This window comes from Gadus morhua, chromosome 5 (genome assembly GCF_902167405.1).
Source record: "Gadus morhua chromosome 5, gadMor3.0, whole genome shotgun sequence".
NCBI lineage: Eukaryota > Metazoa > Chordata > Actinopteri > Gadiformes > Gadidae > Gadus > Gadus morhua.
In genome coordinates, this window is record NC_044052.1 from 9536618 (window position 1) to 9563294 (window position 26677).

Here is a 26677-nt window from a genome sequence, read left to right on the forward strand (position 1 = left end):
TATAAATGACTGAACTTACATAAACCACAGTGGTCTGTGTTGTAGTGAATCCTGAAAGACAGATCAGTGTGAATAAGAGATAATAAGATCGCTCCACAAGACGCCCAGTGACACCCAGGAGTTCGGTTCTCCACATCTGCTGGTCTATTGACATACAAGTAAAACGGTGTCTAGTCCATTCTTCTTTGTCTCCTTAACGTGACAAGGCCTCATTGTGCTGCAGGAGTGTGTACCCAGCAGGGATCCCCCTAACGAAATTATATAATTTTACGGACATCTTTATTGGGTCCAAGCACTTCTGGATATAAAACAGCTTGAGGTAAAGGCATCCTTGACCTTTGTAAAGGTCCACATCCAGGCAGACATGGTTTAAACATACACACGCTGCGGCCATATTGCACCAGGCAATGATTAAGTGGAGGTGTAAACTAATTTGATGCCGCATTGTCTGGTGTGGACAGGCGGCCGGGCCAGGATGCGGGTCAGAGGTCAAAGTTCGCCAACGACTCCTAGAAGAGGCAAGGGCAGACCAAGACGAAGAGCATCCCCCCCCCCCCCCCCGGCCAAACCCCCGAAGGACATCGATCAGTGTAGCCCTTCTGGAAGCTTCTCAGGGACGCAGAGCGAGAGCGGCGAGCTGATTATTGATAAACAGCTGTTGTTGCCGATGGCGTCTGAGGTTGAACACACCTCTGGCCCGTGGCATGTCTGACTGTGTTGCTTCATACTGGAGAGAGCTCATTTTTCTACTTCAGCCTTTGTTCTTGTAGTTTGGACTCTATTGTTTTATTTTGGCCTGTGTTTTTTTTGTAGTTGGATCTATATCGGTTAATTTTGGCCTGTGTTTTTGTAGTTTGGACAAACTTGTTTTATTTGGTACTGTGTTTTTTGTCGAAGGTCCAATATAGTTGTTTTTTTCGCGCTGTGTTTTTGTATTTGGGCCTATATCGGTTTATTTTGGCCTTAATTTTTGTTGTTTTGTGGGGCATATATTATTCTTATTGCGGCTAGAAGACTTTAACCATCAAGCTGTCCCACTGAGTCAGGTGTCAGCCCTGAATCTGAAATGCACCTTCATTCATACCTGATCTAAACTATAATTTGGTTTTAAATGGATTTAACTTTTCCCTACTATTTCATTATAGTTCCTGGAGCAGGAGTAAGAAGGTCTATACATACACTGATGTCGGCTGTCTTGGATGACGGCGTAGAACTGAAAATGATTCATCTGTTCAATGGGAGGTTGTTTAATGGGACAAAGCAGTGCCTACAACGGCCACCTTGCACGGTTTACCAACCACCACAGGCCACCCTGAAATCTGCCACGTTCACAAATGCCTCCATCCTGACCAGTAGGAACAAAAAGAAAACTTTTGGCCCCATAAAATTTAGATGAGGACCTTCAGGAGGACTGAAAACCCTGAACCTCTCCCACCGGGAGTATCATTGTTGCGGTAACAATGCTTTTACACCAACAATAGCCTGCTCCCCAAGTCATCTCCATCTTAAATTCAAGTACCCTGCTTTGTCTGCCATTGTTAGAGTAGCATATGAGTGAGGTGGGAGAAAGACATCGGTAAAACAGGGGATGGGGGGCCAGGAGGTATTAACGGGGGCACTCATGCAGCGGACATTAACATCCCACTCAGTCACCCTGGGGAATCTGTGACTGGAGGAATTTGTTTGTGTGACTGTGTGTGTGTGAGTGTTTTAGGGGGGGGGGGGGCAATACTTTGACTTGGAGGTACTGAGTGGAATCATCCTCACGGTTGATTGCAGTGGTCAGCCAACACTCCTATCCCACACGGCCTCTGTGACACAGGGGTCATCGATCTCCTGACCTCTGCCCTTTTCTCCAGCCAGTCTGGACATATTTTATTCTTTACGAGGCACATTTCAAAAGGCATGGTGCTCATATGCTACGATGAGGGAAGTGCAGAGGACAGAGAAAGGGAAGGGAATACAACTCATTGAAAACCTTAATGGCTCCCCGGGGATGGTCAACAGCATATGTGACACGCCCTCAGAAGGCCTGACCATTGTAAGCAGCAGGTTGCAAACATTTTGCTGTGACAAACAGCGTTTGTGTTTATCAATGTTGCACCTTTGCGTTTTTGTCATGCCGATTTCTGCGGTTATTGTTGATATTAGTACGGACGGTAATTTTATAATTACATTCTGTACACAAAGCTTTTACTTTTACCACTTTAAATTCTGCACTGTGTGTGTGTGTGTGTGTGTGTGTGTGTGTGTGTGTGTGTGTGTGTGTGTGTGTGTGTGTGTGTGTGTGTGTGTGTGTGTGTGTGTGTGTGTGTGTGGCATAGATGGTGTGTGTGTGTGTGTGTGTGTGTGTGTGTGTGTGTGTGTGTGTGTGTGTGTGTGTGTGTGTGGGTTGAACATGTGATGAAAGATCAGTTTAGTTAAAACATGTAAGTGGTAAACCCGAAATAGTACAACATCTTCTTACAACACTGCAGCAGATATTGTTTCTGAACGAGGCTGCCACCTGGTGTCCGATTGGTGAACAGCTGTGTGCGTATGAAAGCGATGGAAAGAAGAAATAACTACAACAACGAAAATGCAAGAGCAGCCCCAACCAAACAGACCAACAATGTGACAAGCAACCATAGTCTTATGTTCATCCTGCAAGTTTTATACTGGTGCATGTAACACCAGAAGGCCCAGGAACGCAAACTATTGGGTAAAATAAGTCAACAAAGCAATTCAACAGAGCAAATATCATGTTGATTAATTCCAAACTGAAAGTGTGGCGGGAGTACCCTTTTGGAAAACAAAACAGGAGAGTACTTCCCAGGCTGTCGCTCCTCAGACCCCATATTCTCTTGAACCTCATGTGCAGGCCTAGGCCAACTCAGGACCCATTACCGTACAGGGCTCCTTCCTGACGGGCCCCTCCCTGCCAGTGGCCCTGACGGCTGCACCATCTATACACCTACACACCCTCTACAAACCATCTACACACCATCTACCATCTATACACTATCTACCATCTACACACCATCTACCATCTACACACCATCTACCATCTACACACCATCTACCATCTACACACCATCTACCATCTATACACCATCTACCATCTACACACCATCTACCATCTACACACCATCTACCATCTATACACCATCTACACACCATCTACCATCTATACACCATCTACCATCTACACACCATCTACCATCTACACACCATCTACCATCTACACACCATCTACCATCTACACACCATCTACACACCATCTACCATCTACACACCATCTACCATCTATACACCATCTACCATCTACACACCATCTACCATCTACACACCATCTACCATCTACACACCATCTACCATCTACACACCATCTACCATCTACACACCATCTACCCTCTACACACCATCTACCATCTACACACCATCTACCATCTACACACATCTACCATCTACACACCATCTACCATCTACACACCATCTACCATCTACACACCATCTACCATCTATACACCATCTACACACCATCTACACATCTATACACCATCTATACACCATCTACACACCATCTATACACCATCTACACACCATCTATACACCATCTATACACCATCTACACAACATCTATACACCATCTTTAACCAAACACCATCTATACACCATCTACACACCATTTACACACCATCTATACACCATCTACACACCATTTACACACCATCTATACACCATCTACACACCATCAATACACCATCCACACACCATCTACCATCTATACACCATCTACACACCATATACACCAGGGGTCGGCAACCCTAGGCACGCTTGCCACCACTGGCACGGGGCAGCATAATCATTGGCACACTTGAAAAAAAACTAAAAATGAATAAATGTATTTTCTTTTTCTTTTTTCCTTCAAGTGCAAATATGTTTAAATTAGTTACAGAAAGTAGTGTTCTGAAATGGGATCAAATACTAGTTTTTAAACCAATTTTGTGAGTATTAGAGGAGAAAATATTGTTGCGAGTGGCCTGTATGCATCGCCTTCACATGGTTTTGCAAAGCTGTACATGTCTTAAAGATATTGATGTGGATGGTTCCAACATTCTCATATATTCTCGTTTTCTACATTTCTCACAGTGCAAATATGTTTTTGAATGAGTTTCTGAAAATGGTGTTTTAAGATGGGACATAGGTAATTATAATTTGTAAGCCCATGTTGCAAATATTACAACCAAAAAAACATTAAAAACGTTGATGCATGATTGTGGACTATATGGAAATATTACAATTCCAGGTTTTCTGGAAATGTTTTTGGTCGCTGTGTCATGATTCAGCTTAATTTTTAATATATTGTTGCTTAAGGCACACTCATTGACGAGAAAATGTCAAACTGGCACTGCATTGTTGAAATGGTTGCTGACCCCTGATATATACCATCTATACACCATCTACACGCCATCTACACCATCTGTCGTACAGCCTTGTAAAGTACAATGATGGGTTGGGGCTTTAGAGTTAGAAGCTGAACTCTAGTGTTCACCACGAGAAAATGAATCACAATCTACAAGAGGTAAGAAGGTTGCCAGGCTTACTAAGAAAGTATGTTTTGCATAAAATAGTCTTGTTTTGGAAAAAAAAAGACGAATCGTAAGCTAATTTCACAAGACCATCGATTTCATGGGGCTTGTGTGTCGGACGCTCGTCCAACAAAAAGCCAGGTATTACTAATTTGATGCCCTCTCAATTAACTCTTCCTGTGTGGTTAATATAGACAGCACGGAAAGAGGTCCAACTTAGATCGTCTTGTTAATTAGTAGCAGGTTGAGCTTGACCTAGGTAACCTTTTGGCTCCCCCTTCTGGACAGTTGACAAAAATGCACACACAACGTTCTGTATCTAAAACCAATGAATAAACTATTGTAATCACTGACGTGACACGACTCTTCTGTTGTGTTGGCAACGTAAAGTTCTAGGCCTATGTCAAAGATTGTTTTTATCAAATCTGAATGTTTGTTCCTTCATTGGTACTTTTTTATTTACCGAAGGATATACAGATTTATTTATTTCCTTCAGAACATTCGAAAAGGTCAAGCAAAAGACCCAGGGATTTGTGTTCTCCAACCACTCATCTAACCACCTCAATAATAGCTGGTGTCTACCCAATAGTTAGGACATCAACTGGGAGAGGCAGACCATTAGTTCCTATTGGGACAGTGGGAGCGGATGGATTAATTTTAACTGTGTAGGCCAATATTTGTGTGTCCCTCAGCAGGGAGGGAGTGTCTGCTTTTGCCACACCATGTAGCCTATAACTGACATTTGCATTCCAGTGGAGATCGACTTATGCAGGTACATTTTTATATTTTTGCTGCTTGCTCTGAATTGTAAACTATAGTTTACAATTACAAAATCGGCGTGTATGTAGGGTATACCCTACATACACGCCGACATGTGACAACTTGTGTCACATAAGTAAAGCCACATAACGCGATTTATGTGGCTTTGTTGTTTTCGTTTTATGTTGTATTATATTTAAACAAAAGAAAAAATCTTGTTTTTCTTACGTGTCAAGTGTTATTTAGAATAATAACGTTTGGACAAAAGCCGAATACTAATCTATTATAATTGATCCCATTAAATCTCCAAAAGGTAGGCCTACTAAATTAATGGACTAAATCAATATTGTTTAATGAGATAACATCCTTTTAATAAAATGATGGGGGTAAACTAAGGTTAGGCGTAATAGGTCCCTCACTGTCATATGAATAGGTCTACCTATTATGTGAGAAACAGCAGTAAAAATGTATATTATAATTATTAAAAATTATAAACGGCAACCATAATTGTGTGTCTTACCTTGATAAATATGAACAGAACCATGACAGCAGCACTGATGAGAGTAGGCAACATGAGGATGTGTGGAGTGGATGCTTGGACCTACGTCGAGTCGTCAGCGGTCGTCAGGTATGACGTTGAAATCACGTCAGAAGCGTAGTAGGCTAAGGGTTCAAACCCAAGCAGCGTGGATGAATGATACGGGGGGGGGGACCCGTTTGACAAGCCGAGCAGAGGAATAAGACGCCCTTAACAGACCGCACAAGCACATTTATCTTCAATGTGCTATTTGTCTTCCGAGCATTTTCATCCACATTCGTCAAGGCAATGGCAAGAGGGGATGGTGCAGAGCAGTATTCGGCGACAAGTTTATTACCAGTAAAACCATTAAGTGCAGATGGAATCAAAATTGAAAAGAAGGTAAGATAACTACTACAGCTATGGGAAACGTGATTGGGAGGAATACATGATTGCATTATTAGGACGTTTCATTCATTTCAAACCGGCGTTTACGCACATCCCGACAGCTTTTAGCGACTTAAACAATTTAAACGTTTAGGGCTGATCGCTGCCCGGTTCTATATTAGCCTGTTATAGCCTACGTATGCATTGGACGTTTTATTTAGATTCTCTAGATTTTCTGCTGTGTCGGGATTCCCCGAACGCGCGAATACGCAGACTCAGATGCTTGTGTGAGAAGGTGTGAGCAGGGGTGTAGCCTACCACATAATTCTTGGCCCTATACAAAAACAGTCGCCGTGGGCCACCTTTCTCTCTTGATCCATCTATCTCACACATCTTTCTTTTTATTCATGATGTTAACCTTTACTAGGTATTTTATTTATTTGCTAGAGATTTAATTTATTTGCTATATAGGTCATGACATTGTAGGTCTAATGCTGATTAATATATGCTATTAATTATTTTATGTTACACAATGCTATTATGCTCCAAGCTAGATTCCTTGCTCACAGCCTTTAATCTAAAAAACTGCTGAAATCAGTTTAAACCATTCTTAAACCTTTGAGCTCACCTTTCTTTTGAAAGAAATCAGTTAGTTGTTTCCCTCAGCTTGCAGTCTTTTCCTTTTTGTGACCCTGATTTCCCTTTCTTGGGGACAGACATGACTATTTTGTTGCAAATTAGCGCTCCAGCCATAGCAGTGACTCAACACATGACTAGCTGAGGTAGTGTTTTTGTGGAATAAACCATTTTGCGTCTTCTGAAAGGGTTGACAGTGAGCCTCCTTTTCTTCAGTCAAACGTTTTGTCCAGCCAATTTCAAGTAACTTACGACATTAATTACTAGAAATAGAAAAGGCCCCCTGGGTGGGTGGTGGTATGCCTGCAGTTATACAGGCAAAAGACACTAAGGACCAGGATGCAACCGCTCAGGATGCTATCACTACTGTCAGCTCAAGTCTTACCATCTCGTGATCCCTTCATCCCTCTGTTCATCCATCCATCCATCCATGGGCCGGCCTTAATGCATGTGTGCATATGCGTGTGTGTGTGTGTGTGAGTGTTTGAGTGAGTGAGTGGGTGAGTGAGTGTCGGGAAAAAGTGCATTGGCATGTGTGTGTGTTAACTCAAGTCATTTAAAACCCTCAGACCACTTTCTAAGCTGCTGCAAAGGCCCGGTCGTAGACTCCACAGCTGTAGGGGATTTGAGTCTAATCTGACATTTTTACATGTGGGGTGAGAAGAGCCGGCCAACTTGGTCCCTGGTTGTAACAGGTGGAGGTTTAATGCTATGAATGAGGCCAAGTGTTTGATAGTAGGGAGGCTGACTCTGGATACCAGAGGCCAGATGGGCAGGCGGCCAAACAAGAATTGACTCCGTAGGAAAGAGGAGAAGAGGCTGTGTGTGTGTGTGTGTGTGTGTGTGTGTGTGTGTGTGTGTGTGTGTGTGTGTGTGTGTGTGTGTGTGTGTGTGTGTGTGTGTGTGTGTGTGTGTGTGTGTGTCTGTGTCTGTGTGTCTGCATCAGTGTGTGTGTGTGTCAGCATGTGTGTGTGTGTGTCAGCAAATCTGTGTGTCGGAAGGGACAACATGATCATATCATAATCCTATAAAGCGCCATCGCTTATGAAACCCCCTTCAGGTAGAAATGCAGTCCGTGCACATTGAGACCCTACTGAACCGGTGAGTCACAGGGTTCAGTGCGTGTGATGCATCTTGGGTCTCTTTTTTTGGCCTACCTCGCAGACGAAGGAGCGGAGGAAACCTCTGTCCGTCTGCAGCAAGCTGTGCTACGCCGTCGGCGGCGCGCCCTACCAGATCACCGGCAGCGCCCTGGGCTTCTTCCTGCAGATCTACCTACTGGATGTGGCACAGGTGAGGCGGGAGTTTCAACCCATGTCATCAGAGCCACAAGAGAAGCGAATTAAAAAGAAAAAAAGTACATTACAGATAATACCCAGATAAGCAAGATTATCCGATCTTTGAGTGAAGATAAGCAATTTAAATTACTATCATATTGTTATCAGCTATATATCAATGATATTCCAGGGGGTGCACCCACATACTCACTCCACCCCTTTGAGATTGGTGGTATTCATTTAACAGTGCTTGGCATGTAGTCCCACAAACCCCTATTGTTTGGATTTAACGCTCAATTAGTCAGTGTGTCCAATTAGCAGGATTCACTGCAACTGAGAACAAGTCAATGAAGTCACCTCACTCAGCTCTGAGCATGATCTCACTGCATTATTTGTTCCCTGAACCTGGTGCGCCGAGAAGGTAGAAATGTGAAATTCTCAAGTATTTGGTATTCTCCTTATCTCGATATTCCTCCCATTGAGCCCTTCGTGGAGGACAACTCAGTCTCCCATCTGTCCTCCACTGAACATTCAGGGACACATTTCATTCCCTTGGCTGTTCCACATCAGGGTGTTGATCTGTCTCTGGTCCTTCTTCCGCGTGGTTAGCTGGATCCCTTCTACGCGTCCATCATTCTGTTCGTGGGCCGGGCCTGGGATGCAGTGACCGACCCCTGCGTGGGGTTCCTGGTGAGCCGCACCAAGTGGACCCGCTTCGGTCGCATGATGCCCTGGTAGGGGACCTGAAACCTGAAACCCACGCACGCGCGCACGCACAGACACACACACACACACACACACATGCACACACACAAACAATATATATTGTTTTCTTTCTCTGGGAGTGACAGTGACAGGAGTTTGCTGGAAGATGAGCCATAGATTGGCTCTACTTCCCCTAGTGAGTGGGGGGAAGTATCATATTTAGCGTTTATATATGTCTATGACAAAAAGAAGAAACAACGGTGTGCGACAGGGACACTGAAGCAGTTTTCCATTGTCATTGTACTATGTATGATTTCTTATTTCTTCTTCATTGTGCTTTTACAATTAAGAAATACAACTGTTATTACAAAATCATATTTTATCAGCGAAAGAATTATTTGAACTGTTGATGCTTTGAAAGGGAAGAAGACAGAAAAGGTTCCTTAAAAGGGCCTTCTTCTGACGCACTTTGCATTTTAACTCAGCATGGCATTTCACATGGAGGACGAGTGGAGTACTTTCTTCCTCTGCTACCGTCAACCAACGTGGATACCTCAGACTTACAGTGCCTGTTTGAATAGAACTGTTATATAGCACATTGGTGATTAAATGTGATTTAATGTTTAGCTGCAATATTGAGAGGGCAATTCATCCTAACCTCTGCATTATATTATGGATGGATTATATGAGGACACGCACATAGTGAAGGAAGTAGCCAGGGTCTATGTAGTGCATGCCATTCATTGCATGCTATATAGTAGCTATCTATACTTCATGAACAGGAAGAGTACAGCCAGTCAAACAGAGAATGTTCAGTATGCAAATGTAACATTCTATGATCCGCAACAAATACTGACTGAGTCACCTCAGCATCCGCGTAAGAAGGCTGGTTATGCGTAAAGCTGCACGTGATTTAGGGGTCGGGGGGAAAACCGAGCTTCTCCAGCTGCCATTGGTCCAGCCGCAACACACCACCGTTTTGGACCAATGAGGCTGGCTCGAATGGCAAATGGTGCAGTGCCTAGGAGAGAAGATTGTGAGGGAGTCTCAGAGCACGCAGGTGGGGAAGGGGTGACATTTGCACAAGATCCTACATTGATTAAATGTAAATTATAAAGATAATGGTTAGAAAGAGGATGGGGTATCTCCTGTACAGAACAACTGCAAACTATAATACTGCATGAGATGTCTGTGTCGCAATGAATTGCGACTGTGTGTGAACCCCAGCCCTACAAAATGTGACCTCAATTTCAGTTTCAGTTAACCTGATTCCATCAGCCATGAGAGATAGACAGACGTTGTGTCTCTCCTCATAACTAGTATTTCACAGACCACAAGAAAACCTTTTGGCAACACTTTACAATAAGGGAACGTTATATAACCATTAACATTAGTTAATACAGTAATAAGCATTATTATATATCATTAGCGATGGGTTAGGTTAAACTTTTAAATGTCTAAATGAATACCTTAGTTAACATGAACACCATTAGTAAAATTGAACACCATTAGTAAATGATTACGAGACCATTATTTAACTGTTTTTAGTTAATACTTATTACTGCATTTACTAAAGTTAATTAATAGAGAACCCTAAAAAAAGATTGGAGGTTAGAATATGAATGAATAATTCAACAACTTTGTTGACTATAAAAGCTTTCATCAATCTGCTACATCCAAGAGTGAGTCCAAGATATGCAGCTGCTTCTATCACACGGGGAAAATCCATATAGTTTGACATGAATGAAAAGATAATATAAACCAGGGATTGCAGTTTGTTGGTTTCAAATGAAGAGGAGTGAGAGGATTCCTGATAAACTAAAGATAAAACATCAAGATAATCAACCAATGAGGATCTTTATGAACAATGACCATTGCATATATTGCAATAAAAACATTTCCTCACTGAATCCATAAAGTAACCTGTATCTGTAAGTGGGTTTCACCCCACTTGAAACCCAGTCCTTATGCCATGCACATGTCTGACGTCCGGTCTGACCCGTGACCGCTACCTCCCCAGGGTCCTCCTATCCACGCCCTTTGCGGTGACGTGCTACTTCCTGATCTGGTACGTTCCTGCGGTGGAGCAGGGGAAGGTCCTCTGGTACCTGGTCTTCTACTGTCTCTTCCAGTCGCTGCAGACGGTCAGTACCGCCGCGGGCCAGAAGGGAATCTGGAGAAAGGCTATCGTGTAGTGCAGTAGACACAGGGGTCGCACTGTTCAACGTGTAGCGCAGTAGACACAGGGGTGGCACCGTTCAACGTGTAGCGCAGTAGACACAGGGGTGGCACCGTTCAACGCGTAGCGCAGTAGACACAGGGGTGGCACCGTTCAACGCGTAGCGCAGTAGACACAGGGGTCGCACCGTTGAACGTGTAGCGCAGTAGACACAGGTTCCCACCGTTCAATGTGGGATGTTATGACTATATATGTATAGTGATGTTACTTTCATTTTGTCTCATGAAAGGTGTCCATTTGGATAGAAACACAACATGTATGTGAATATATGAATATATATATATATAGTGATGTTTCATACATTTCATCTCATGAAAGGTGTGTATTGGATAGAAATGGGTAGAAATGGATACATTGAAGAACTGATTAAATAATCATATGCAATATTTATGCCCAGCAAGCCAATTCAGAGGCAACAAACCACAACTTTCTGCACAGCGAATGTAATAAAATATTGTCTTTGTCGATTATTGTATCAACTGATGCAATAATCGTGTACAATATGTATACACAGCAAGCCAATACGGAGGCAACAAACCACAACTTTTTGCATAACGAATGTAGTAAGATATTGCTTTTGTTGAGAAACAACATCCTACTTGAAAATGCGAACGAGCAATTCTCAGATGCACGGACCTCATGACACCTGTATTCTACACGCACACCAGTACACCACGAGGGCTCACTGTGTTACTCTGTGGGTTCACAGTGCTTCCACGTGCCCTACTCCTCCTTCACCATGTTCATCAGTGACGATCAGAAGGAAAGAGACTCGGCCACTGCCTACCGTAAGTCTTGGTACACACGCACACAAACACGCACACACAATTGTACAGGTTTGTACATTTCTACATTACCATATAAGAAATTAAGTTTCTACCATTACAGAGATACAAACAGGGCCTCTGATAGAGCCTACCATTTTCTGACATATCCGCATTGACTCCCCTCTCCTATCACCTCTTCTCCATCCTCACACCCAGGAATGACCGTGGAAGTGCTGGGTTCGGTGGTCGGTACGGCCATCCAGGGCCAGATCGTAGGCGGGGCCATCACCCCCTGCATCCCCACAGAGTACGATTTGGATCGCGATGGCAACGGAACCCAGCCGTTGAGGAACGTAACTCGCTCACTGGACGACACGGTGAGACCCCCATGCATCATTATTTAACAAAAACATTAAAATGCAGGTCCACTGAGATTGACATTCTGCAATTTCATTTGTATTAATAAGATCATGTTTTGTAAAAAAAAAATAAACTCCTTATACTCCATCAGTGTAATGTTCTTTATTAAATTGTATATTACTATACTAAGAGTAGTACTTTACTAGTTGCAATAAGCTAATGCTTCCTCTGTGTCTTCCCATTGAAAGAAAGAGGCATACATGATAGCTTCCGGAGTCATCTGTGCCATCTACGTGCTCTGTGCCACCATCTTGTTCGTGGGGGTCAAGGAGCAGAAAGGTGAGAATCTGCATCCATGGTCGTTACAAAAGAGCACACATTTTTCAACATCTCTCAGATCCGGCTGTTATCCCTAGAGGTCGTTACCTCATTAAAATCTCCCTCTGAAGGAATTCCACAGAGAGACATTGTTTCTGAATACGTGTCCTTCATGAATTGCTTTGCAGACATCATAGCAGGAATTGCTGGAATGCTCAGCACATAATCTGGGTCCCTGGGAACTCATTACCCCTCTGTTCTACTCCACCATGGTTGTGTGTACCGTGTGTATCTCCAGATATTAGTCAAAAGAAGGCCAAACCAATAACCTTCTGCCAAGGCCTGAGATTGGTGATGGGGCACGGACCATATGTCAAACTAGTCCTTGGCTTCCTCTTCATCTCCCTCGCCTTCATGGTACAACATTCTGATCTGATCCAACTTTATGTCATACAGTGAATTATCAATCACAAACTTCAAGTGTTCATTGAGTCGCGTTAATGGTTTTATTTTTTCTCTGTTTGGCACAGCTAATGGAGGGAAACTTTGCCCTTTTCCTCACATACGCACTGGACCACAGAGAAGACTTCCAGAATATTCTCTTAGTCATTATGGTGAGTGTGATCAATCATGTTTACAGACTTTATCAAGATATCTATTTCGGAATTGTATAACAAGAAATATGTATTCATTGTAGCAAAGTCCATGCCACACTCCACCTAGCTGTTTCTTCTTGGCTTCTTCAAACACAAGGACGCAGGGTGGTGGTTTTGACAGCCGGTTTATTGTAGAAGAGACAATGATACACAGTGTTGGCAGTTACCTTGAAAAAGTAATCAGATTACTGAGTACTAGTTACTCCTTAAAATAGTAACATAGTTACTTTACCAATTACTTGATTTTAAAAGTAACTATGTTAGATTACAAGTTACTTTATTAGTTACATTTAGCTGCGACAACACCCCCTGCCGCCTCAAAATAAAAAATTAGAACCGGTTTTGCCAATACTAACTTTTTGCCCCAATAAATATGTCTGCTCATTAAAGAATGCAGTTTTAGAGTTTTCTGTAAAAGCAGCCTTTATAGTACACTGATCTCTGCTTAAACTGCAGAATCATTAACTCATGCTACCATGTGCTTCCTCCACAGCTCTCGGGCACCATCTCCATTCCGTTTTGGCAGTGGTTCTTGACCCGCTTCGGAAAGAAGACGGCGGTGTACTTGGGCATCACGGTGAGACGCGACCACAGAATTCAAATTGCCTCCTTTCAAAGAGGTGATCTTTGTGGATAGGGTTCCCCCGTACCCGACTCATTGTGCTCCCCCCCTCTCTCCCCAACAGTGGGCGGTTCCCTTCATGATCCTGATGGTGTGCATCAAGAGCAATCTGGTGATTTCCTATATGGTCTCCGTGGCGACCGGCGCCAGCGTGGCAGTAGCTTTTCTCCTGCCGTGGTGAGCATGAACAGACCTTAGGGCGTGGCTGGTTTTGTTACCAAGGTGACCACTGGGTCCTCCAACTGATTTCATGGCTAGTTTTGTTAGGTAAGTCGTGTCTGTCGCCGCAGGTCGATGCTCCCAGATGTCGTGGACGACTTCAAGTTGAAGAACCCAGACATCCGGGGCTATGAGGCCATCTTCTTCTCCTTTTATGTCTTCTTCACTAAGTTTGCATCGGGCGTGTCGCTGGGCATCTCCACGCTCAGCCTGGAGTAAGTTATTGTTTTTTACTTTGCAACGGGCAACACTGCGGTCACTAAAATATAAGTGCATTAATAATCGCATTGTCAACCACTTTTATTCATTCCATCTGTCTTGCCTAGTCGTCATCATGATTCACAAATTCCCTTTTCTGACTTTGGTTAAACAGTTACTGCTTCTACAATGTAGCAACTTAGCAAATACAAAGGTCCTGAGTTAGTGATCATTTGAGCCCATTTGATCATTACTGTATGCAGGAGGTTACCATCCAGAGCAGGAGCCAGTGGTCATGTGGCTTTAAATTAACATAACCCTTTTCTCATAACCAACTGTACTTACTCTTTTGCCCCCCTCCCCTCTCCGTGTTTCCACATTGTTGAGCAGCTTTGCCGGGTATGTGTCCAGGGGCTGCTACCAACCCGAGTCGGTCATCTTAACTCTAAAGGTGCTGGTCTCTCCGGTCCCTGTGGCTCTCATAGCCATCGGACTGTTGATATTGAAGACCTACCCCATTGATGAGGAAAAGAGGAAGAGTAATCGCAAGCTGCTGCAGGAGCTGCTGTGAGTGAGGCTATTCCTTCACAACATGACAGGACAAACGTGTGGCCTGTTTGTGTTAATAAACAAACATTAGCTTTGGTGGTCTCATGAGCCAATAGCTGGCATACACACAGATCCCGATTGATGCTTTGTTCTGACATCCTTAATTGTAGACTTGAACTCATAACATTTCTAAGCATGCCTTATTTCCATGAAGGTCAATGCATTGCACATCTTTTAACTTTTGCGTCTCATTCTTGTCCCTCTCCCATCCTTAAACAGGGACACTGAAGACTCTGAGTCCGAAACTACAGCACTCGGAAGCGTTGTGTAGGCGGTTCAGACGGGACGCTAACGTCGTCCTGCGTATTTGCATGATGAAGCACAAGACCACCTGGGAGACTGGACGGGCCTTGTGTGTTTTCAGTGTAGCTGGACTACGAGTGGAGAGACCACAGACCACACTGTGGTCCGCCTTCCTACGGACGCCTGGTCACGGCTAGCCTTCGAGTGCAGTACACAACGTGGTTTAATGTTGAAAGAAGCTTTGACAGAAATACAGTTATTCTTTGTCTTGTTAGTGGAGAATTGGAGCCATCAGTGATGGAGAATTTCTGCTCACATTAAGTGACTAAAGGTACAATGAGTAGGCCTAGAATTCGTGAAACAGGCCTTGTAACTTCAACCATTGGGTTTGAGTAATCTTGGTCAATAAATACTTTTATTTTAAAGAATACGTTTGGCTCCATTAGTTGCAATGAGATTTTTGTTAATTTAAATGTTGTCTTTTTTAAGAATTGTGATGATAATGTACTTTCTACGAATACAGAGGTACATGTGCAATTTCTTTCAGAGAAAAACAATGTAACCTTCCCATGGGAGGAACAATGCTTTTAATATTTATTCAAAAACAATCATTTAAGGGATTAGGGCTATATTGATATTATAGATTGGTGACAGTAGTGCTTGTAGTAATATACATAACATATTCATATTGTCTGAATGATGTACATGGAGATGGTCAGTTGATGCAATTCCCAATTTTATTCTATATAGATGTCTTCATTTATTTTAATCAATGTATTTTTTAGTTGTCTGTTTCTTTGCTGCTATTGCATAATATTGTTTATGCAAAATTGGTCAATTGGTACATTGCATTTCTTCTGAGGTTTGTACAGTGGTTGATTGGTTTCTAAATTATACAAGTCTTCGTTATCCAATATGTGGATTATTTAAATTATGCTTACACAGATAACTAAAGTCCTCAATAAACCAACATGAATACGGGTCCCGCTATTGTTTTGATAGGTAGTTCTATAGGCTACAGGGCAGCAGCGACAGACATAGCCTACTACAAATACTCCTTAAGAGTTGTATTTTATTCTGTATTTCTTTGGCGAGTTGTCCTACCTAGCCTACAGGGCAGGAGCATCCTACCTTAAGACATTAATATGATTAAACTATTTTCGAACTTTCCATCAACAAAATATTGAACATATTCATATTCAAAGATGTGAACGAGAGTGGCTAACCAAATGGAAACTAATAAAATACAACCAAACCATCTATGGGTGAACGGTGCGTGAGCGTTTCGTTTCGTTTCGCGCCACAAATTATCAGCGCACCTGTGATCGTTTGTCTGACGCACGCGCATATCCACAGGGACGTAGGAAATCAGACTCTTGCGATGAAAACAAAGTGGAATTTTTACATTTTATGGAGTGTATTTTCCCTTTGTATAGGTAACTATGTAGCAGGAAAATATGATTCCCCGTCCACACGCCGTCCATCCAGACGGAAAACGATTTTCAAATCAAAAACACAACCGACAGAGACCGCCACACAGCCCGTACATGTGCTCGCCGCTCACAGCGAGACGGTATCGTCGGGCACCGAACTAGAGCTAATATCTAGATCGCAGGGTGCTGGGGGCCACGGGACAAGGAGTCAACCTCACTTCGCGTACCTACCAGATGTTTCTGTGACCTGTTCTAATTCGGATTTCGTCGTGCGGGTCAAAAATGTATTTTACGGACATGGCGCAAACGCCGAGGAGCTGAGGTTGGGGAGGACGTGCAAGAGCAATGGCGCCCTCGGACCTTACGGCGTCCTTCTCTTCACCTACCGGATAACGGAGTGCGACGTCCAACGTGAGGTAATGTAGTAGCTTTTTTATTTTGCTTATTTAAGTTATCTTATTCAGTCTCAATATCAAGAATCATTATCCTTCCAACAGATGTCTCTCGAGTATATCGTGTATAAATACCTGCTCCGCTACATACCGTCTCCAAAGAGGCGCAAAGGCAGCACGCATTCATTCGCTGTGAACATCGAGTGTCGTTATCCAAGGTGAGACGGATTGGGGTTTTAACACTTTGCATGAGACAATTGGCTATTATTACGAGTGGTCATGACAGCCAGTTTTATGGTGATTAATACACATAGTGAAGTTGTGTTGGAGCGTCCACTGGCCAACCTTTACCGCAAGGTGACGCTGTTTAATTCGTTATTCCCTCAAAGTTCTACAGGTTGGTTATTTGCAGTTTACTATCTATAAATCGCATTGTTTACTTCAATTGCACCCCCATTTTCCCACCTAATAAAGTATTTTTGAGGTTATTATTAAAGTTATTGTGGAATAGGTTATCAATTTAAATAATGGCATCATCATATCTATCAACTAATTCCGAAACTTAAAAAAGCATAGAAAGAATGAATGTTAGCCTAAAGACAAATCACTTACCACAACATTCAAAACCTGCATTCCAATAAAATGGAACAATACAATTAGTGAATAAAAATAATCATATACAAGTGTGTTGTATGACAAGAAATGTATAATTGCACTTGGAGTAAATTGATAGCAGCACAGACAATTGTCTATCAAATAATGTTTAAAAGCTTATTTTTTTAAATTCAATAGTGATGACCAACATGACCTTCAATGACCAACCTTGGGGTCGGAACCCTGCTTTGAGTTTCCTGTGTTGCATTGGGGTCACAGGAAGTGCTGACACAATCAATAGAATAGTATGACGTGTATGAGTTGGATTCAACATTTTTGCTAATCTTTAAAAATTAAATGTTTAAGGTCTTATAGATGGCCTGTATAATCTAACTGACTTCCTAATGATTCATAGCCACCAGCTAACTCCTACTAATCACTTCTGAAAGACTCAAATGAGGAACCTCCACAAGTGGGTCTTCAATGAGCAAGAGCATCGTGGTATTTACAGTAATGACCCCTCATGATTACATTAATAACATAAATGTATCATAATAATTGTATATTATTTTACTAATTCTTGCACAGGTACCACCACGTCTATCAGTTGGCTGTGCGCCCTACCTGGCAAACTGCTATTAGTCTTAAAAAGCTAAGGGGGCGCCTTGCCGAATTCCAAATCCAGTTAATGGACGGTATGCAGACGTGTATTGAATAACATTTGAATGAAATGCTAACCGTTTTTTATGTTTGTGGGGAATTGGATTGGTATGCTACAATTGTCCTTTTATCCATTTCAGATACATGGAACATGCCTGCCAAGTCCAAGATCTACCTTCTTGGGCAGACGGTAAATCTCCAGGTGTCTGCCTCCCAGCTGCCATCAGGCGGAAAGGTGTACATCAGCAGCTGCTTTGCCACGCCATACAGCTCTGCGTCTCCCCTCAGATACGCTCTCATTGATAACTTTGGGTATGTATTGGGGACGGAAGTTGTTCCTCACAATGTAAGCACCTTTGCCATGGACTCACGTATGTAGGGGGGTTCCTCTGGGTGGGCATCCTCAGGTGTATGTCGGGGAGCCAGAAAGACCCAGGGAGCTCTCAGTTTGTCTCCTCCCAGGACGACCAGACAGTTCGGTTCTCCTTCCGTGCCTTTCAGTTCACCGCTGACCCCAAAACTCAGGTAGGACCATCTGTTCTCAAAAGCCAAGAATGTTTCAATATCGGCTGTCAAAAAAAGCCAACATCCTTTTAGAAGTTGCGTATCCTTGTTTCTCTGCTTTCTGTGTTTTTTAGATGGTTCCATTAACGTACAATTCATGGTGGCTAATGTTATATAGTTAGATGGGATCTACATTTATTATACTCTATAATTTTCATCACATTTCATGCAACGTTTTGATCCGCAATTGCATATCACTTTATTGTGACGCCAGTAACCTTAGTCGTATTTCAACATGGGATTTTGCATTCAAACGCAGACATGAGACATTATGTTCACAATCCACCATGAAAGACCTCATGATAATGACTTGTATATTGGCATGGTTATTGTTTCTCCATTCGAGCTGGCAGTAAGAACATGGATTTCTTCACCTTTTAGGTGCAGATCCAGTGTGCATTACATGTGTCATCAGAAGGCTCAAGTGCTGTATACAAAGCTTGCACTTACGAAGACAACAGGTGTTTTTCGTAACATAGAAAAATACTGTACCAGTGAGTAATGTTAATTTCAGCTTTTGCAAATGTGATGAGCACAAGTCTGTCTTTATAGGTGGAGAGCCCTCTCTGGTGATGACTACATATGTGATTGTTGTGAATCACAATGTCTGACATCAAAATCTAAACGGGCGATGTTGGAAGGTAAGCAATTTCTTATTGTCTTATTGTCTAATTTTCTTAATTATTTTTATTGAAAATAATTTACTAGTCTCCTTCTCGCATTGTGTTGCATATCTTTGTTTTATAATCAGTCATCAGGCCTCAGGAACAAAACCAACAGTCAATCATAAATTCATTGAACACAGCTAGTCCTTGTGGTCTGATTGCAGTGCTTTGGTTCCTTCCCTTCACACAATGAGCTTCACATTTGTAGTTGCAAGGTGTGGACGATATTGAGGCCAATAGCATTGACATCCCTGCTGATCTAACCATGTTTCTTTAGGCTCCGCCAACAGTGGACCAATACAGGTCTCAACTCAGTCGCCCCGCTCAGAGGACCATTTTCCATCCGCCGTTCCCCCTCTGATTAGACCTACTGCGGAGGGGGTGCTGGAAGACATCTTGGCCTTTGAGACCAAAATGAATCAACCAGTCAATGAGCAGGGGAATCCCCAAAATCTGCTCAATACCAGGGATTTGTCTGAAACCAGTGGCAAAGAAGACCAGCGAAGCCTGGAAGATTATGAGCTAGACGACGAGCATGAGGGAGACAGTAGTGTTTGGGTTCACGGTGCCACAGCCATCGGTCGGTTGAACCAACTGGGCTTTGGCTGGGGACTGATCACAAAGGATTGGGATGGGGAAACGTCTGGCCTCTGGGATTTGGACGAGTTTGGGGAAGATGGAGTCCTGCCGTACGGAGACGAAGAAGACCTACTAGAGACGGAGGAGAGCGACAAGTCGGGATCCATGGATTGGTCAGTGACGAAGGTGGAAGATGAGGCACACAAGTTCTCTGGTGATAGGCTGGGGCTCGGTCTGCTGAAGAAGAAGAAGAAGGTGGTGGAGTCACATGTCACTGTGGCTTCGAGGGAGACGCCCTCCAAACCCTGGGCTGATGATGGACATGAGGAAGAGGGGGGAAGAGAGAGGCATGGAGGGAGACGTGAAGAGGTTGAAGGGTCTGGGTCAGACGTTGAACGGGGAAATGACAAAGCTGCACAGGGTGATGGATTGGTAGAGGCGGACGTTGGTAGGGATAAGGAAATGACTTGGTATTTCACATGGAAGTAGTGTTGGTAAATAATTCTTCACTGTTATTTTGCTTCTACCGATCTATTTCAATAAAAGAATAACGTTTGACTATGACCTTGATAAGTTACCTGAGGATACATGGCACAACTCCCAACAGAACTCATCATCTGCCTGATGATTTTAAAAGCAACTAAGTTAGTTTACAAGTTACTTTATTTAATAACAAGTTTTCCCCATTTCCCTTAGCAAAACAAGTGAACCATCTCTAACGCTATCCCTTTAATAAACCATCTCCTACCTACTACCTAAACCGAACCATCTCCAACCTACTGCCTAGACTACCTTAACCATCAACTTCATCATCACTAACTTAATAGCTAAACTTACTATAGCCTTATACCTAAACTTCACCATCTCTAACCTAATGAACTGATCTGTAACCAAATAAATAAATTAAACAATATCTAATAAATCTAGGGATCTAGGTTAATTGTTCAGACTCCGCATGCAGAGTTGAACATGAGCACATTAATCACAGAGTGGAAATTTTCCAGCACGTACACCCGGTTAAAAAAAACAAAATACAATGAACACTAAACGCCCATCAGAGACAAAAACATTCTTGATAATAACAAGACAAGTGAGTCACGTCCATGCAATGTCTTGTACAGAAATAGAGAATGTTTAGGACCTTTATCAAGGACCTTGATAAATTACTTGAGGATACATGGCTCCCAAACTCCACACATAACTCATCATCCACCTGATTTACTATAAAGTAATAAAGCTTTCCAAGTCAACATTGCATGTGATGATAATCTCTAAATATTTTGTCATTTTATTTTGGGCCCTTGAGATTGATTTTCTACTGATTGGTCATTCCAGGCAAGTTTAGACTGTTGCTTCATGGGTCGAGTTGGCTGGGCATTGGTTCTATAGAAAATTGGTAGTTAATTCTTTATTTCTCATTGCATATGCTTACAATGCAGCAATCTAAACAAAATTCCATAAAAACATTACAGCATATTCATTGTTTTGGATCATTTATTTAATATTTAAGGAAGGGAGCAATGCTTTAAAGTGTTAAATTCCAGGCCGGAGGGAGAGTTCAGCATATTGTGGCTGAATTTCAGAGTTGTCCTGAACACAGCAAGAATAGAGCTGGGTAGTTTGAACACCTTTGCTATAACAATAAACACCTGGACTGGTTACCTTTAATTTCCTAATGCTTTATCTTGTTATGGACATATGTGGGTCAGATGAGGCTTCTGGGTGTTTAATAAGAAGAAATGGAAGGGGATGTTTTATGCTGTCTCATCAATTGAGCACTTTGAAACACTTTAAAGTTGAATAACCCCACACTGGCAATTTGTTTAGTTTGACAACCCATAGGTTAGTTGAATGAAAGTTATTTTGGTTACATTACAACACCCAGCTCCGCTATAGCCGCCCAGAGCCGTCACCAAGTAAGTGTGAATAGGACAGTCCATCCGCTGGCCTTTGGCATAGAACTTCTTCTGCAGTTTCCCCAAAGCCTCCAGGAATCCTTTCAATGGCCCCTGGGAAAAGCAGGGAAAGAGTTGGCATCTGAAACCATAATACTGGGATCATTGTATTTGTTGTACAGAGATACATTTTGGAAAAGCTAAAAAAGGTTTTATTTAAAACTAGCCCTTTAAGTGAACCATCTTAACGTTATACCTTTACCTTTACCTTCCCTAACCTACTACCTAAACTGAACCATATAACCTATAACTTCCTGTATACTAGACAGTACCTTAACCATGATCAACTTCACCATCTCTAACTAAACCTATCTCTAACCTTATACCAAAATGAACTCATCTCCGATCAAGCTAGGGATCTAGGTTAATTGTTCCGACTTATTTTAAATGAAACCATGCAAGAAACTACTCGGAACTGATTTTTATTTAAGATATGTAAACGCAATCTAGCAATGCTTTGTTTATCGAGAAACGAAAGCTATATAATGAATGACCGCCAGGTGGCATCAGAGTAGAGCACTTTGCTCTGCTTTCTAGTGAAACAAGGCGTTCATTCGATAAATAGCTTTCGTTTCCCCACCGACTTACCCAAATAAAAGGCAAACGGAGAACGAATCCGAGGTATCTCTCACTCTGCATCATGGATTACCGTAAGTAGCTTGCCCTTAACATTGTTTCAAAGTTAACAAGTGTTTAAGTGTTTAGAATGCAATATGTTTGATAGACCTACACTTAGATATACGCATCTAAAATGCTTATTTTTCTCTTTCTTTTAGTATGCGCAGCAGTCGTTGGTACAGTAGGTGCTGGTAAGCGATCTCTGAAAGTTGTTGCGGTGTGAAACCTGTAAAATAATTTGCTTGCAAGTCGCTAAATTAGGTTGGATATGTCCAATAATATGATTTCTAATTTCATAGCCACATTATGATCATGTTGCCCAGTGTGTTTTTTCTGCTCATCTGTTACGAGGTGTTGCCGTGCTCGCTGCCCCTGTACTTCTGGGCGCCGCTGGCTTCACCGCGGCCGGAATCACCGCTGGGTCAATGGCTGCAGGCATGATGTCAGCAGCTGCCGTAGCGAACGGAGGGGCGGTGGCAGCGGGCACCACAGTGGCCGTGTTGCAGGCAGCAGGTAGGCCGATAATATGCAGCGGCTCAAAACGAACCCACCCACACATATTTTCATTTGCCTATGGGGTCTATAAAAGGGAACAAATTTACATAGGATATTTATTTCCTTCTTAAGTTACCAAAAAACAACCAGTAACATTAAAGAATGAACGTGGGTCATCAGAAGTGAAGCAGTGTGGGTGTGTGGAGTATATGGTGCATGCATGTTGAGGTGAGGTCTAACCAGCAGCTCTGACTCAAGATAACCTGGCATAAAGAGTAGCACAAACCAACCGAGTGGAGAGAGAATGACAAAGCAGCAGACTTTAAATTCTTTAGCACGGCTGCCCCATAGCACCAGGCTATCCTGGCTCTTTCTGCCCATTGGGCATACAGTTAGGTCATTAGGTCAGACCGCAGGCAGAGAGGTACTACTACAGATCATCACAACCCCAAACCATTCAACACAATGCAGGATCTTTTTGATAATAGCTCAGATTTTGATTTGTTCCTTTTTTCGGCGGGACTTTAGAATATAATAATAAGCAAAGCAAACAAGTTGTTTTTTGGTGTCCCTTCATAATTATGTCTCTCTTGGTTGTAGGTGCGGCTGGTCTGGGGGCAGTGGCTACTGCTGCAACTGCTAGTGGAGGAGCAGCAGCTGCACTGGCTCTGAAAGAGGCTCTAGAATCAGCTGCAACTTAATGCTCCCCTCTTGTCAAGCAGATTTCTTAATGAGGTTTTAGTTATTTGCAATGGGCTTCACAACAGAATTTTTGGCTGCATTGTGTAGCCTACTATTAATTCTTCAAGTTTCCCCATTTGCCTTAAAAATCCTTGATAACAGAATGGGGCGATAACCACCATCTTAAGAATTTGACCTTGTGAAACATAATTCTGATTTCTTTATGCTAACTAAATCTGAACTAAATCCCATTAAAAAAGGAATGTGCAGATACATCATGGCTCATTTGTTCAGTATTTAAAGGAGCATTTCACCGGTGGAGGCATTAATATGTATTGAAATTGGGTCCTATATGTAGTCGAATAATAAAATAAAATTCTAATTTGGTGCCGTCTTGACCCAGAAAAGGCAGAAAGTGACTTTGGCGCTAGTGGATTGAAGACAACAACTCCCCCCATGCACCACGATGCACAGCTTCGCTGGCCCTCCCGCTGATCTAGATCTCCGCCTATCGGACGCCTCGCTGTTCCATCTACCAAGCTGATACCGCAAGACTGCTTGAAAATCATTTCACACAACATTTCTAGTGAAGAATATTAGCTGGTGAACTCAGTGAATTATCGTCTTTTCCGCACTATAAGGCGCACTTAAAAGCTTTTAATGTATAATCCGGAGCGCCTTATACATGGAGAAGGGTCCAGCTGCAGGCTTGGGCGTTTCCGTCATGACACAAGAACGCCCATTAGGCGTTCCTGGTAGCTTTTCATCGACCAATCACGAGGTGTTTCGAAAGGCATACTGGGTTTCGCAAGGTATACTGCGAAGCACAGTAGCAAAGCATGCTTTCCTTCCTTAATGGCAATTTTACCTCTCTCGTTAGATTTAGCAATCATGGAGCCCCCACTTGGCTAACGTTAGTTCTATGCTACCCGTACTTGAAACTGCTGTTTGAGAAAATCTAACTAGCGAATGTTCCGGAAGTTGACCGCCGTGCGAAGAAGAAGGGGTTCGGTGTTGACGGTGAAAGTTAGGCCGGTTCATAGCAGATTTTCCGTTGTCGGTTATTACCGGTCATTGACCGGAAAAAAATGAGGAGGACCGACAATTCTAAATCTCCCCGGTCGACGACTGGTCATTAAGGGCAAGTCGCTACTCTCACAAGAAAAAAAGAAAGAAAATGAAAATTAAAAGAAATATATACATAAAAAATAGAATATATATATATATATATATATATATATATATATATATATATATATATATATATATAGGATATATAGGATATATTGGGCTGGTGGGGCTAGCTCTAGCTAGCCCCACCAGCCCAATGCAATGTGTATTGGACTGGAAACATTGAAATGCGCATGCTCAGAGTGTTTCTCTGTTGAAGTGAACGGAGATTATATTTCTTCCTGGTGGGGCTAGCCGCTAGCCCAATATGTCCATGGTGTGGACTTGGGACCGTTAAATATCCCAGGATGCATTTCGCATTTCACATTTCGCATTCCTGTTTTAAAATATCAGTGTGTGTAAGCTATAAAATAGGCAAGTGTTACCCCTTATGTTTTTTTCCCATGATGCCCGATGAAAAACAACGGTGTTACCCCTTATATTTTATTTGACAAGGACAATTATTATTTTTTTTTGATATATGTTTTTTTTTCATGACGACCAATACGACGAAAAGTGGTACCCCTGTCGACGTTTTTGCAGGGATCCAATTCTGAGCTGTTTAGAGATTAACCTCCGAACTTATCAATGCTTTCAAAGCATTGATAAGTGCTTTGAAAGCTGTTTTCAAATTAAAGATATTGTGTTTTCCACAGAAATTGAGCCGCGGTCGCCAGTGGGTGAGGCAGAGTACACTCCACTGCACCACTGAGGCGATGAAAATTCACAATGATCATTCATCAATAAAGAGGACATACATGACATTAAAATGTATGTGGGTTTTTCTATTATTTCCCTCATGTTTTTTTTCATGACGACCAATAACATACGACAGTGTTACCCCTTATGTTTTTCTCATGACGACCGATAAAAACAACAGTGTTACCCCTTGTGTTTTTTTTCATGACGACCAATAAAAAACAACAACGTTACCCCTTATGTTTTTTTTCATGACGACCGATAAAAAACAACAGTGTTACCCCTTATGTTTTTTTTCATGACGACCGATAAAAAACGACAGTGATACCCCTTATGTTTTGTTTCATGACGACCAATAAAAAACAACAGTGTTACCCCTTATGTTTTTTCATGACGACCGATAAAAACAACAGTGTTACCCCTTATGGTTTTTTTCATGACGACCAAAGAAAAATGACAGTGTTACCCCTTATGATTCATTTGATAAAAACGACAGTGTTACCCCTCATGGTTTTTCATGACGACCAATAAAAAACGACAGTGTTACCCCTTATGTTTCATTTGATAAAAACGACAGTGTTACCCCTCATGTTTAATTTGATTAAAATGACAGTGTTACCCCTTGTGTTTTTTTTCATGACGACCAAAGAAAACCAACAGTGCTACCCCCTATGTTTTATTTGATCAATATCAACAGGTTTACCCCTTATGTTTATTTCATGACGGCCGATAAAAAACGACAGTTACCCCTTATGTTTTTTTTCATGACGACCGATAAAAACAACAGTGTTACCCCTTGTGTTTTTTTTCATGACGACCAATAAAAATTGACAGCGGTACCCCTGTCGACGTTATTGTAGGGATCCGAACCTGAGCTGTTTGGAGTATTAACATCCGAACTTATCAATGCACCATCAAGACACAGAATAAAGTCAACACAATGGTTATACTTGACTTTATAATTCGCATGAAATAGAGATAAGAGTCTTCCAACAGAGGACATCAACCGGACTTGAACCCCGGTCTCAAGGGGGTTAGCTCACAGCTCTCTCCACATCCCACTGAGATGTATAATTTAAAAATGTCTGT

At 42.3% G+C, this 26677-nt stretch overlaps 3 protein-coding genes across 4 annotated transcripts in view; all 3 read left to right on the forward strand.

Moving 5' to 3' along the window:
* LOC115544566 (interferon alpha-inducible protein 27-like protein 2A) overlaps positions 1-23994 on the forward strand; it is a 92810-nt gene extending 68816 nt beyond the window's left edge. The window contains exons 1-4 of one of the 2 annotated variants that reach the window (XM_030357578.1): positions 22448-22575; positions 22702-22734; positions 22895-23056; positions 23639-23994. In XM_030357578.1, the coding sequence (XP_030213438.1) occupies positions 22566-22575; positions 22702-22734; positions 22895-23056; positions 23639-23739 (306 nt within the window). In that variant the 5' untranslated portion in view covers positions 22448-22565 and the 3' untranslated portion in view covers positions 23740-23994. Of the gene's footprint in view, positions 1-22447; positions 22576-22701; positions 22735-22894; positions 23057-23638 lie in introns of those variants that run through there. The other variant, XM_030357579.1, reaches the window with a different exon arrangement.
* Positions 5991-15511, forward strand: LOC115544553 (sodium-dependent lysophosphatidylcholine symporter 1-B). Its single transcript, XM_030357554.1, has 14 exons — positions 5991-6249; positions 8035-8163; positions 8757-8881; positions 10873-10996; positions 11801-11879; positions 12075-12235; positions 12467-12557; positions 12835-12953; positions 13067-13150; positions 13686-13769; positions 13879-13991; positions 14105-14248; positions 14622-14798; positions 15060-15511. The coding sequence occupies exons 1-14, from the start codon at positions 6157-6159 to the stop codon at positions 15109-15111; spliced, it is 1575 nt and encodes a 524-aa protein (XP_030213414.1). The 5' UTR covers positions 5991-6156; the 3' UTR covers positions 15112-15511.
* On the forward strand, positions 16369-20534 carry si:ch211-67f13.7 (zona pellucida domain-containing protein). The gene is made up of 8 exons (XM_030357552.1): positions 16369-16932; positions 17014-17126; positions 18091-18197; positions 18303-18474; positions 18570-18687; positions 19108-19187; positions 19279-19367; positions 19669-20534. The coding sequence occupies exons 1-8, from the start codon at positions 16465-16467 to the stop codon at positions 20457-20459; spliced, it is 1938 nt and encodes a 645-aa protein (XP_030213412.1). The 5' UTR covers positions 16369-16464; the 3' UTR covers positions 20460-20534.
* Positions 23995-26677: the final 2683 nt, after the last annotated feature.

Coding starts and splice junctions, on each gene's coding strand:
- LOC115544553 (XM_030357554.1), top strand. CDS start 6,157: ATGGCAAGAGGGGATGGTGCAGAGCAGTATTCGGCGACAAGTTTATTA. Junction 12,558..12,834: donor GGGGGTCAAGGAGCAGAAAG/GTGAGAATCTGC, acceptor GTGTATCTCCAG/ATATTAGTCAAAAGAAGGCC. Junction 14,249..14,621: donor ATCTCCACGCTCAGCCTGGA/GTAAGTTATTGT, acceptor ATTGTTGAGCAG/CTTTGCCGGGTATGTGTCCA.
- si:ch211-67f13.7 (XM_030357552.1), top strand. CDS start 16,465: ATGAAAACAAAGTGGAATTTTTACATTTTATGGAGTGTATTTTCCCTT. Junction 17,127..18,090: donor ATCGAGTGTCGTTATCCAAG/GTGAGACGGATT, acceptor ATTCTTGCACAG/GTACCACCACGTCTATCAGT. Junction 18,198..18,302: donor CCAAATCCAGTTAATGGACG/GTATGCAGACGT, acceptor TATCCATTTCAG/ATACATGGAACATGCCTGCC.